This window comes from Protopterus annectens, chromosome 9.part0 (genome assembly GCF_019279795.1).
Source record: "Protopterus annectens isolate FY-2018-M chromosome 9.part0, PAN1.0, whole genome shotgun sequence".
Lineage (NCBI taxonomy): Eukaryota > Metazoa > Chordata > Ceratodontiformes > Protopteridae > Protopterus > Protopterus annectens.
The window spans coordinates 320499640-320513431 of record NC_056743.1 but is presented as its reverse complement, the minus strand read 5'-3'; the positions used below and the strand labels follow the sequence as shown (position 1 = coordinate 320513431).

The 13792-nt window shown below is 37.5% G+C and overlaps 1 protein-coding gene across 1 annotated transcript in view; it reads right to left on the bottom strand.

The window, feature by feature from the left end:
• ZZEF1 (zinc finger ZZ-type and EF-hand domain containing 1) overlaps positions 1–13792 on the bottom strand; it is a gene marked incomplete in the record, with an annotated part of 3903331 nt that overhangs the window by 2073150 nt on the left and 1816389 nt on the right. Inside the window, 1 exon segment of the mRNA XM_044082903.1 lies at positions 9018–9261. Within this exon segment, the coding sequence (XP_043938838.1) occupies positions 9018–9261 (244 nt within the window).

The following is a 13792-nucleotide window of genomic DNA, read 5'->3' as shown; positions in this document are numbered from 1 at the left end:
ACAACCCCAATTTTCTGGCATGAAAAAAAATAATAACCTGCCCAGATTTCTTGATGTATTTTGTTGTGTCCAAGTAATACCTAAAGCTATGTAAAACCAAGGTGTGAAGAAGCCTCTCACTACAATTCCGTGGAGATCGGAAAAAGGAGGAAGATGAATGGACACCATAAAATGAGGATTGGTAAGGACAGACACCCTCTCCCCATGAAAAACCAAAAAAAGGTGGAAGTGCCATGAGTGCCTGAAGTTCAGATACCCTCTTGGCAGAAGTAAAAGCCAACAATACAACCTTCCAAGTACAACATTGCAGGGAAGAAACAACTGCATGCTCAAAAGAAGACTGGTTCAATTTGTCTTGAACAAAATTAAGGTCTTTAGGAGGAATATGCGTTGTTGAAGGCCAGATAAGAAGAATGCCTTTCAAAAACTATTTGACTTCAAAACTAGAAGTCAAAGGTGGATTCAGAGGCAGACAAGAAGAAACGGCTGATTTATTACATGTCTACACATCACCACATGTTCTCTCAAATTTACGAAAAAATATACAATAAAAGCAGTGATTTTTTGGACATCACAATAAGAAAGGATATAAAAGGGAATTTGAACACCACATTACACAGAAAAGAGGTGAAAATGTACATATATGGCTAGAGACAGTATGCACTCTAATTTTGTGTTTGAAAATACAGTTAAAAATCAAATGGCAAGGGTTAGCTGACTGAATACAGATAAAACTATTGAGGAGCAACTGGAACAGATGGCAACAGATTTTAGCCATAGAAGACCCGACAAAAACTGCATACAACATACGAAACATAAGATATTGAAGAGACATATTATGTATTCACCTATTTTTTTCTGATAACGTGTGATCAAAAATGAACTAACACGACCATGAATAATGCTGGCTGCAGATAGATATTAACCTATGATCGTAATACAGCCAATATTAAAAATATTATTAAGAAATACTGGCCAATACTATCTTAAGTTCCTGAACTTAGGGAAATAAGTCAGAATGCTCAAGCCTTCAGTTATTAAAGACAAACAACATTAAAAAAAAACAAAACTTTGTTATAAGGAACAGAAAAAGAGCAAAGAGCAGATAATAAACAAAAATGGTACCTATAACTGCAATGAATATAATTTCTTATATATATATATATATATATATATATATATGTATATATATATAATAGAAATTATATGCATTACAGTTATTTATACATACATAGATATATATATATATATATATATATATATATATATATATATATATATATATATATATATACACACACACACACCGAGAAGACACTAACAGCCACTTAAAAATACAATGTTTAATATATACGCTTATAAGAATTACAATTTTAAAGATTTTAGTATATATGGCTAAATGTTCTAAATGGCCTGCGATTTATATAGGAAAGACTTATCAACGATTTAAGGACAGAATACCTAGCCATCTATCAGAAATCTGAAGGAAAACAGAAACAAATTCCCTTTATAAGCACATATCTAATACTGATACTATTCATACTTTCAAGTTTTTAATGCTACATACAGTTACTACATATCTTGGAGGAGAGACAATAAGAATATAACAGAACGGCAGGAAAATAAATGGATTTTGCGTTTTAGAGCACAGTCACCACCAGGACTGAAAGAGGCTTATATATTCAAACACAAATTTACAGAATTACAAGATTTGATAAATTGATATATAATACATACATTTTTTCCCACATATATTCAGATATTTCTTATATTTTTACATTTTACTATGTGTTTTTATATAATGTACATATTTCTCTAAAATGTTCTTTTTTTTTTTTTTTTTTTACATATTTTAATGATTTTTTTAATTGCCTGATTAATTATTCTGATTGTTTAACTAATCATTTTAGTTTTCTGGATATATTTAAAGGAATTTTCTAATTACGTTTTTAGTCTGTGTTTTCATGTCTGAAGAAGCAGTTTATACTGTTAAAGTATTACTTGTGATCAAACAGATTTACTACTCGTTGTTCTGAAGCATTTTATTTTATTTGCTTTAAGTGCTATCGAATTCATCCTTACGGTATCTTTTTTTTTTGTTTTTTTGCCTCTGACAACTTGGAATGCTCCTAAAATCTTTGCCAGGCAAGAGACCTTTCAAAATTTACTTATGCTTGTCAATAACTATCTTTTTGTCAAAGTTTCTGCAAATCAGGCAAGCCTCCTTATGGTGAAGAACACACAGACAACCTTGAGGAAACAAGCTTGCAACTCATTTTGGGAAGCCTGCCACATCCAAATAAGAGCCAAAGAAGATAAAACAAAACCACAAAAACAGCAGGTGGTAAACAAATAGCACTATAAACAGTCAAACTGCCAAACTAAGTCTCAGCAACTGGCATACACAATTAGAACAATGACATTAATGGCACAAAGCAGTTGGAAGGCCAGAACAAAACTGGCAAATTTTCAACAAAATGAAAGAAAACTGTTCTGGAAAGTACACAAAAACTTCTTCTTCTTTCGTCTTTTTCCCGGTTAGGGGTCGCCACAGCGGATCACCTGTCCGCTCATGATTGGCAGTGGAGTTTTACAGTGTCGAGTTGCCAGCCCGGCATCCAACCTTTGACAGAAGGCACACACACACACACACACACACCTAGGGCCAATTTAGAGTGTCCAATCCACCTACAGCATGTCTTTGGGATGTGGGAGGAAACCGGAGCACCCGGAGGAAACGCGACCACAGGGAGGACATGCAGACTCCGCACAGAAGGCACCCCAGCCGAGAATCGAACCAGAGAACCTCTTGCTGTGAGGCGGCAACGCTAACCGCTGCACCACCGTGGCCGCCCAAAGTACACAAAAACTAATATCATCAAAAAAATAAAAATGTTGCTGAAGTATCACGCAACAGGACTGACAAATAAGCTCCTAGGAGGAGGAGGAGGCCTGGAGATGTGCATAACCATGTCTTGACACAAGAAAAACAAGACCTGGAGTGGGAAGGGTACAGTAGACTGAATTTTGACAAGGATGAGATGCTAAAGCATGGAAAATATATCACTGGCATCTACTTTAGACTTGTTCACCATTTTTTTCTTGATCAATTTTTTTCATTATCCTAATGTTCTTAATTTACTCTGCTCACTTCTTCCTCTACATTTCCTTTTTCTCAATTTAACTCCTTTGTTCTCATAGGCATTCTGATATTTGACTTCTTTTCACCATCCAGCTTCCTGAAGACCCCCAGACTTCCTGAAAAATTACAAATTAATTCTTCTCGATGCAAGCTCCTTTTTAAATCTTCAGTTATACCTATCTTTTCTCATCATTTATGCAACTTACTTTAAACAACTCTTCACAAATAAGCCTATCAACTCTACTCCCTAATTCCTTTAGTTGAATGAAAATCTAATAGGTAAGCATACCTCTCAATCAGACCAAATTCTTGAGGGCAAAACAATGGGATGCCACGAATTCCCGAGTGGCACCTTCAAATCCCAATTTTATTTGATCTTGATACTTATTTGGAAGTTGTTTGAATGAAAGGAAACTATGAAGATGCTAACAAGGCAATAAACTTGTGCCTTGTTGTCTTAATTTTGTCTTGCTTATTCCCGTAATGTGCTTTTTCTCAGTCTCATATTTCACACCTCTTGCTTAAATTTAGTTAAGATAATACTTAACTCTTTTTCCAGCTATTGCATTGAAATAGTTTGCATAACAGAGCTGGCAACATACTTGTACAGACTGGCTGTATTTTTGTTATGATGCCATTGTAAAATTTTACAGTACGTTTTCTTAGACTTCTTGAGTACTTTCATTTCTCTCTCAATCATGGAAGACACAGTGCAGTTTACAACAAATTGTGTAAAGCGGTAAGAATTCTTGTTTTAAATCACTTGATTGTAACAGATGGTAGATACAGCAAAGCAACTTTGCTGCTGTCTGTTTCTGCATTCACAGCAGTCTGCTGTAAGATGCACTCCCAAATGCTTTGTCCCTACCCGGCATGTCCACAGCTCTTACCCCAGTAACATGGAATGATGAGGGTTATATATTTCCTATTTTGAGATTTATTTACTTAATTCGTTCTTAATCATAAGTAGTAGAATATATGTATAGCCAATGGAAAGTAAACAAAGATGGGGAAAGCCAGTTCAGGACAGTCATGTTCTCATGTGCTTATATTAATTAGTTGGTACCTTGTATAATTTAAAAGTACTGGTATAAAACACAGTTGACAGATATTGATTGTATAGTGAAGAAACTAGCGATGGTCTTTACAAGGAAAAAATTCAAGGAAGGATGATTAGAAGGGATTGCAGCAGAAGGTAAAGCTGATACATTTTTTCAGGTAATTTGATAAGTTTGTCTAATCTTACTTGGATATGAGGTATGTTATCATACGTTTTGTGAAAAATAAAGTGTAACAAAACATAATGAAAGTTTGCAAGTCATGCTTCCCAGAGGGGTGAATAACGCCTGTTTAAAACTTTGATTTTTGAATTTTTTTTTAATTTCAATAGTAACTAAGCATTAAAATAGTGTGTATGTGTGTAAGAATAATGATATGTCTCTTGGTGCTGTGCTTTAATGGGCTGCATTTAATCTTGAGAGGAAAAAACTTTCCAGTTTGGGATGTTTCCAGTGAAGTGCGTGATTTTGCATTTATTGACTTAAGTGATGGTCCTAAATCGTTATTTCCAATTTAGTTTCTTTAGCAACAAAAATGTAACATTGCAGACTAGAGGCTGAGGCAACATTTTGTTTTTTAATACGACTGTCACTTAGAGGATTGGGGTTATCAATGATTCCATTGGGTGTTATAGTTGATAAAATATTTGCTTTCCGGGGGGGGGGGGGGCTCATAAGAAGAAGTGGTCATTGCATGATGGGGTGAGTAGAAAGTGTCATTGCATGATATTGGGGGGAGTAGCAGGGTAGCTGTTAAATAAAAAGGTGTTGGTATGGTTGTGTGATTTTTTTCCCCTTCTCTCTCTGTTAAACAAATGAAGTGTAGCAAAGCAATGTTAATGTAAAATGTGCTTACTGTGTGGGTGTAAATCTTTTGATAATGGTAAACCTGCATGATACGGCTTCTCATCAAATATGGTGGATTTGGTCATTCTTGACACTGTCCATACAAATGGTGATGTTTTGTACAAAAAATGTATTTAGTGTTTGAAGTGGAGGATGCTGTAGTGCACATTTTTAAGAGGCAAAAAGCTATTTTTAGCTCTTCATTTCCATGGTACTACCACTCCCTGTCCTGTTTGGATGTGTGTATTATATTCCTTTACCATTATCTCAACAGTGAAGCAACAAGATGGTGTAGTCTAAAGTTTGGTGGGGGGGGGGGGGTCTTTGACGTGATAAATCTCACGGTTTACTTAGGACTGCATAGACTACTAATGGCCAAGGGAGTGGAGGCTAAATGGGTTGGGATGAAAAACTGGGCAGGGAATGATGCAGGCAAAGTATCTTAAGCTTTAGTTTGACTTAGTCTGAAATATAAAAGTGAACTGCATTAAGGCAAAGTGGTTTTGTACTATTTTGATCAGAATGTAGGTGTACGGAATCTATTTCTGAAAGATTAAGTTGATTTGAAATGATGCATGTGCTTATCCTTTGTATTTGTTAAGTTCATAGTTCTCAACTGTTCAAACTTTTACAAAATGTCTGTTCCTCTTAAAATTTGTGGTTTTCTGGCAAATCAATGAGAACTGAATTCACTAAATAATGATAGCCGTTTAAGTTACAGTCTTCCTATCTTTCAGGAAATGCATGGTAACATAAAACATTTTATTCTAGAAACTTTTCTAAGATTGTACAAACAATGTTTAAAATGTGTCCCTAGTTTTGAGCCTTTGCCCCCCACCCCAATAAATTTTGGCTTCTTCCAGATTTCTTGTGCTGCATAGTTCTTCGGGGGGAGAGAAGGTTCGTGCTGCTTATGCCAAGTCTGTTTGCATTGTTAGTAGCACAACACATAGAATGCTTGCTTTTGATGCAGAAGGCTCTGGGTTCTACTCCCACAGTATGTAGATGGATTGCTGATACTGCACTGTGTTGCACTTTCAAAAGAGGTGAATGCTGCAGTCCTGAGAATGTCCTCTGTGGCAGATATATGCAGTAACTATGAACCTGTTATCGGTTTGCCATCCATTCCCTATTACAATATTACTAGTTTATCATTTTTTTAATGTAACATAGGCAATTTATTCAAGGGCAACAGGCACTTTATTTCTAGATGAAACAATGAAATATAAAGTTGTTTGCTAGCAACAACCTCTTCATTAGTTACAGATATCTTTAATTTGAAATTATTTAGATGATTTTTACCTCTGCAGAGATTGTGTAATTTACTGGTACTGGTGGACTGTAGAAGTTTGAGTAGACTTTTATGATGGAAATGTTTTGAATTGGGCACTTTTGTCATTATTGGTTCATGCATTTTGTTTCACTGCTTACTGGAAAACAATAAATTTAAAATGCGCTCTAACAAGTGTGCTGTATTATATACAAGGAATATAATTTAACACAATCAGGAAGGTGTATCTAAGAACACAGGTATGTTTCGTGAGCAAATGGCCTATGATTTGAAAACAGCCCAAAGGTAATCTTTATCCGCTACTGGCCAGATGCATTTTCTTTGAATGTGGGTTTCAGTGCCGTTTCAATGAATGAGAGTTTCAAGGGCAGAAAAGTTTTAATGCTAAGTCTATTTTCACTGTGAGACTGCATTGCTTTGCTGAGCAGATGTCTATTAGTGTTTGTGCTGTAAAATGCAAAATAAAAGTTTTACATGAAATCCAAATAATCATTGTAGAAGCAAAGCAGTATGCAGATTGCAGTGTTTCTGGTAAATGGGGTGAAACAGCTAAGTAATGGGACACTGGAATGGCTGCAGGAGGGAGGGCTGTGTATGGTGGGCCCCATTTGACCAAGACTTTATGAGGGGGAAGGGAGTGGCATTCTGAATAATAGATGTCAGTTTTCGTACAGGAGGGGCAGGAATTTGGGCTACATTTTGAGTTCAATCTACCTTACTAGAGGGACCATTTGGTCGGTTGTTTTCCCTGTGGTTATTGTGTTTATTGTCCTAAGGTTTGTAAGACTAAGAATTTTAGTAGTAAAAATACCAGCGAAGTCCAAAGCATTTCTTTTTTTTTTTGCTGTCAAACTGAGTCATTTATCTGTCCACGTGCAGTTGCTCCACATTTTATGTTGGCCAGACTTCATATCCAGTCAAGTTTAGGATTGCAGAGCACCTTAATAATATTAGGCATCAGAGAATTACAAACGCTCTTTATAAACATAGTGTTGTATATTATAATGCGTCCTTTCACTCTGTAATTATTGATTGGATCAGGGGCAATAGATCCAATAAGTTGAGATGACATCAGACCCTTAACAATATGGAGATAAAATGCATTACTAAATTGGGGGGGGGGGACTACTTTCCCCAGGTTTGAATGAGCACCTTTAAATACCAATTGCATTAATTAAGCCTCAACCACTGGCTATTTAAGAGAATGGGATGTGTCATTTGTTGTTATATGTTTGCACTGAAGAAGGCTACTTTTTTCCTAGCCGAAACCCTGTTTGCCTAATATTCTCTTTGTCATGTGCTTTTTAGCACTATATTAAAAGTTATTTAGTTTACCACAGTCTGCTGGTCTATATGTTTTTTGAACTTGATCTTTTGGGACCTTGCAGTTGCCGTACAGGCAGGGGTTGTCTTACTTGGGGGAAGGGCAGCAAACTCAAAGACAGCCTCAGGCGGCACAAACTAGCTACACCACTGATCAGCAGGCCATGGAGAATGACTTTTGGAAGTCCTAGCAAACTATAATATTCTTTTACTAAGATTAGACTATTGCTTACCATTAAGTGCCCTACTTTTACCACAAAACCCACATACAAGTCACTAAAAGCAAAATCCTAAGGTTCATCATCTTCTCCTTCCCAGTAAACATCATTGGTACACATTTAAAAAAATGGCTACCATTTACTACAGGGTCTGGAGCCATATTTTGTTTGTCTGTACTTCAGTTTGCATTTGAAAGCTGGTATCCCACAATTCCACTGGAGTGAGCGGGGTCACATTATTATGTATGCAAATTGGTATTCCAGAATTCCACTGGAGTGAGCAGGGTTACATAATTATGTAAGCAAATTTTATGTTAATCAGCATACAGATTTGTACCCATTTTACATGGGCCTTTGTCCAGATTTGTGATGCTACCAGGTTGAGAGGTATGTAGATATGACTGCTTTCATCCAGGACTATCCTAATAAATATCTGAACTAATGCATAAAATACAATTTTTTATCATTTTGTAAAGAGTAAATGCTTGTTGCAGTGTGACTGCAAACATCTCAAACAAAAACACTTCTCCTAATGTGCTGACCATTTCTTAGCAATTTATTAAAAAGTTCCTAAATTAAAACTTTTAAAAACAAAAAACAAAATGCAAACATGGCAGAACAGTGTACAAATAAAACCAAAAAACTGACATGATAGAACCATATACAAACCTTAAAAACACCCTTTTGGAGTTTGTCTCCTCTGAATTACTCAGACTTCATGAGAACAATTAAAATCACAGACATTCCGATTAAATATTTGAAAAAGAGTGACATGACAATTATCCAACAGGAAACAAACCACATACACAAAACCTACATTTAAAACATAAACATCAAGTAATACAAAACGTTATGATCAATATAATAAAAAATACTGAACAATAACACTTCTAGCTTTAAGAGGCATCAGCTTTGACATACTTTCAGTTCCACAACTAAGTCTTCAGTGTTGCTTGCATTAACATTTTGTTTAATAAATGGATCAAGTAACTCAGACATGGTACATTTTCTTTCTCTGAACACATTCACATTTTTTATCTTCTTCATACAAGCAAAATATGCAATCATTAGACTGTCTACAGTTATCACAATAGAATGCATCTTCAAAAAAATCTATAAAATAATGCTAATTTAGTTACCATAGCCCTTCAGTGCCCTCTGTAGATCTGGTACATGATATACCAAAGCAGCAAATGCTGCATTCACAGCTTGGTCAATTTTACAGCCTTCAACAAGATCCGACCTGCAAGATGTCTGTTTCTTGCACATCTGAACTAAGGTCTTCAGCAGGTCACACATCGTACTAGAGGTATTCTGAGAAGGGTCCCATTTAGCAAACTCCATAAGGATGTTAAAGATATCACTGTCTGAAGAGCTTTGACTCTAGAAATAGAATAAAAATGTATGAACAACAAAAAAAAAAAAGACAACAGCCATTCTTTCAATCTTCATTCACAACTGTTCCAACATGCACAATGGATCTTTTTCAGTCATTACTTACACTGATCCTGATGACTTGGGCCAACCTGCTAGCAGATAGGTTCAGCACAAACTTCACCCCCCCCCACAAGGCCCTTTCGACATACCCGATACTTGTCCCGCACCTCACATCTCTGTAATTCCAATGTTACAAGCCCTATCCAAGGCAAAGAACCCAGCTTGCATGGGACCTGACAGCATCCAAGTATGTATTCTGCACCATCTCCAGCAAGAACTGGCTTTGCCATTGAGCACCCTTATTCAAACCACAGCCTAAGTACAGGGGTCATTCCAGCAGAGTGGAGAACTGTCATTGTCATCCCCTTGTACAAAGGTGGTGCCACTACTGACCCTGGAAACTATCAACCCATTAGCTTGACAAATCTGATCTCTAAAGCCATGGGGCGTATTATTATGGATCTCATAAACAAGGACATAGGCATTCTCCAAGCACCTGACCCCACCCAGTTTGGATTAGTCAAGAGCACATCTTTGCCTGTTGAACCTTGTTGGGTTCTTTAAGACCATCACCAAAGCCCTGGATGAGGGAAAGTCAGTATATGCAGCTTACCTTGACTTGGCCAAGGCCTTTAACACAATCTCCCACCCGGGCATCATTGAAAAGCAAACACAACTTGGCGTAAATCCCCATTTCATCAGGTGGGTGGCCAAATGGTTCGCCGACAGGACCCTAAAAGTCAAAATAGGTACCTCCACCTCCGAAAGCAGACCTGTCACTAATGGAGTTCCCCAGTGATCTGTCCTGTGACTTCTACTTTTAGCATCTATTTCTCAGAGGTCCAGGCAAAGACAAAAGTCCTGTGGCTGACCAAGTTTGCAGATGACTTTAAGTTGGGTGCTGTCACTGACTCCCCAAATTATGTTAACATACTGCAAGAGGGACTCAAAGCAATTAATGACTGGTGCCAAAGTCATGGCCTCAAGCTAAATGAAAAAAAAATGTATCATACCCATTTAGCAAAAACATGACCCTAACCGATTACCACATCAATGGCAAACCCCTAAGCACACAACCTGTGGTGACAGACCTGGGCATTCAGGTTGATAAGAACCTGAAATCTGACCATCATGTAGCAGCAGTGGTCAGAAAAGCCTTTTACTTGGTTCATCTAATAAGTAAAGGGATTGGATCCAGAAAAAGGAGGCTATTACCTCTCTATGCTCCTCCCTCATTAGACCAATAATTGAGTATAACGCCCTGTTTGGGATGTACCTCTCCAAACATCTGCAACTGGTAAAAGCAACTGAAATACCTCAAAAAGAGAATCCATGGCCTCCAACACCTGTCCTATGCAGACAGGCTCAAATCACTCACTCTACTCAGTATCATACAGAGTGCTCAGGGATGATCTGTGTCTCGCCTAGAAAGCAAACTTGGACCCTGCCCTACTAGAGATGCTCCATACCCATAAGTCTAACTCCTCACGCACTACCCACTCAAAAGGCCTGAATCTAATATGAGACATCAACAAAACTTGCTGGAGAGAGAGGTTTGTCTCTCAGAGGCTGCTCCGTCTCTGGAATACACTTCCCATAAATGTCAGAGCACCTTGTTGACCCTCCAAGTACATCCTTGATGATAGGATGGGAAACCATGAATTTACCCCAGGGGTTCTACCTTTGTCCCTCATTGACACAGGTGTCAGGTGCTCACTGAGGTTTCTTTTTGAGGATAAACTCTAGGCTAGGCTTGTAAGGGCCCCAGGGTCATTAGCCTAGTAACCTCCTATGATCCTATGATAAACACTAATGGCATTAAAAAAGGATGAAATACAATTATGTCACATCAAGGGCAATACAATGCACTTAATGTATACTATGACCACTGAAAGAATGATTAATGGCTGCATTCCAAATACATAACTTGGAAAAATATACATAGGGACCATAAAGAAATGCAAACTAAGATGAAATAAAATCAACAAGACAGAACTGATAAAGGTTCTGGCACCGATTACACTGGTAGTAACAGATTTGACTATCAAGACAGAGCCCTGATAATGGGATAAGGCAGAGGATGTCATCTCTCATATAAACAGTGAGGAAGCAAGAGGACTCTATAGAGGAAATACCCTTTGAAAGAGATCAACAGATGAACTTCCTTAACAGTAGGTACTAGGACAGAGCATATACTACAGTAGATTTACAGATATGTGAGTGGGTCTATTGCGCATCAAGATCAGCAGCAGTACAAGCTGCCAAGCAAACTTACACAGTGTGCGCCACAGGTGAATATTAAGAATCATGGCCCTCATTTAATTTGCATCCATGAAAGCTGGTTTTCCAGTACATAATCAGTCTAAATGAGAGAACTAAAATAATGGGGTTCAGACAGCTTACAAAGCAATCTTGCTCTACTGCACAGGAAATATGTAGTGATGCAGGACTATTATGCCTACAATTCTTAACCTGGATTCAATTTTTGAAATCTGACAGATGTGTTGTACTCTAACATACTACGCTAAAATGTGATACATACATATTTCCATAACCTCTCTCTCTTTTTTCTTCTTCTTAGATCTGTTAACTGAAAAGCTCAATGCTTAAAATAATAAAAAGAGCACAAAGGTAGAAATAAGGACTCTTCTAAACTGCACACATACTCAGGCCCCAAAGAACCTCCTTTTAAGCCAGACAACCTTATTCATAGATCTCAGTTCTGTTCCCTCTGTTTACTCACTTCAAGGGGCGGCCCCATCTTGTCAGAAAAAAAACACATGCATGCCTTCTAAAACAATCAGTGAATTTGTGCTGGGTATAATAAATATAATATAAAAGACAATAAAAACATCTTACAGCTGAACTTAACATTAAGTTTGAAGTACGACAAGTCACTCTATGCAACACGTGTGGGGAAAAAGCTGTCTCATCAATAAAATAACCTAAAATCCTGCATCAATCATATAATGAAAGGGAAAAAAGAAAAAAAAAACATACTCAAACAAAGTAGGACATTCCACAGGTGAAATTTTCCTCTCTTACTGTATACTAAATTCCTGTTCAGCAATGCTCAGTACTTGCTGAGAAGAATGGGTTGTTAATTTGCATTAATATCACCAATTTGTGTGTGCTGGTAAATGGCTATGGTCTCTCAATCTGCACCACAGACAATCGCTAATATGCAAGAGTGGCTGCCTTTGCTAAATTTGTACAGATATTTAGGGTAACAGCCAACACCTGAGCAAACCAACCCAAACTACCATTACAATGGGCAATGCAGTGCGGAGCAGGGTTACAAACACAGGATAGACAGCATCCTACTCATTTTGCTCTAAATTCCATGTTTCCCAGTTCTCTTGCCAGCCCATACATTTTACTAGAGAGGTTAATCAGAGGTCTTCAGTACCATACCTCCTTCCCGGCCTTCAAAGTGACATAATATCACCAGCCAAATTAACCAAGCACACCAAGTCACAATAGCTGCTTACCCTTAACATATGATAACCATTAAATATCTGGATGGTAGGCACAGTTCTGAGCAACAAATATTTAAAAAATGCATAACAGTTGTTGTGTCAATGTCTCTGTATACATAACCTTATATTAATAAATAAAATCTTCAACCATAAATTTATGAAATCAGGTTGCTTAATTTTTATATGAAACAAAATTGATAGGTCATAACAAACAAAGGGAATACAGAAGTACCCTTTCATTTTTTTCTTCTCCAATCATACCAACAGTTAAATTATTGCTGACCTTTATCCATCTCTGACTTACAAGTCTAAATGGTAGTAGAGCATTATAATGCCCAATATATTTCAGGCTAGAGATTCTCTCCCAGAGCTAGAATTCAATGTTCCTACTTCTAAATTAAGAGAAAAAACACTGAACTAAGGGACTTCCAAGATGGCTGCACAGTGAGTCAAGTACAGTTGTGTACACATGGCATAAATGTAAATGTTTGAGTGTATTCACTGTTGCAATCATCACACTTGTGTTATCTACCTGCAGGTAGCCCTCAGTCAGCCTAAATACCAGACACTCAGTATTTCTCCGTCAGTTGCGGTTGCTTCAGGACTGACGTCAGGTCGTCAGAGGTATAAAAACAGGCTGCCACGCCATTACATTAGTTTTTCTTGCCCCAAATGTCAGGAGCCCCGCAAATACGGAGCTAAGTTATGATGGAAAAAACACCACCAGTAAAAAGTAAATACCAATAGCCCTGCAAAGGGTGAGTAGTAGAGAGAGACACAAGAGGGCTGGAGGGTGGAAAACCAGGACTGCAACAGTGAATACACTCTAACATCTACATTTATATTAAGTGTACACAAACTGTACTATGTTAGTCGTGCTTCACTGTTGCACTCATCACACCTGGGTTGATTCCCAAAGCTAAAGAATGAGTGGAGGCAGTCAAGAAGAGTTGGGGCTGGCTAGTATACCCTGCAGGACTGCTGTTGCAAAACCTGCC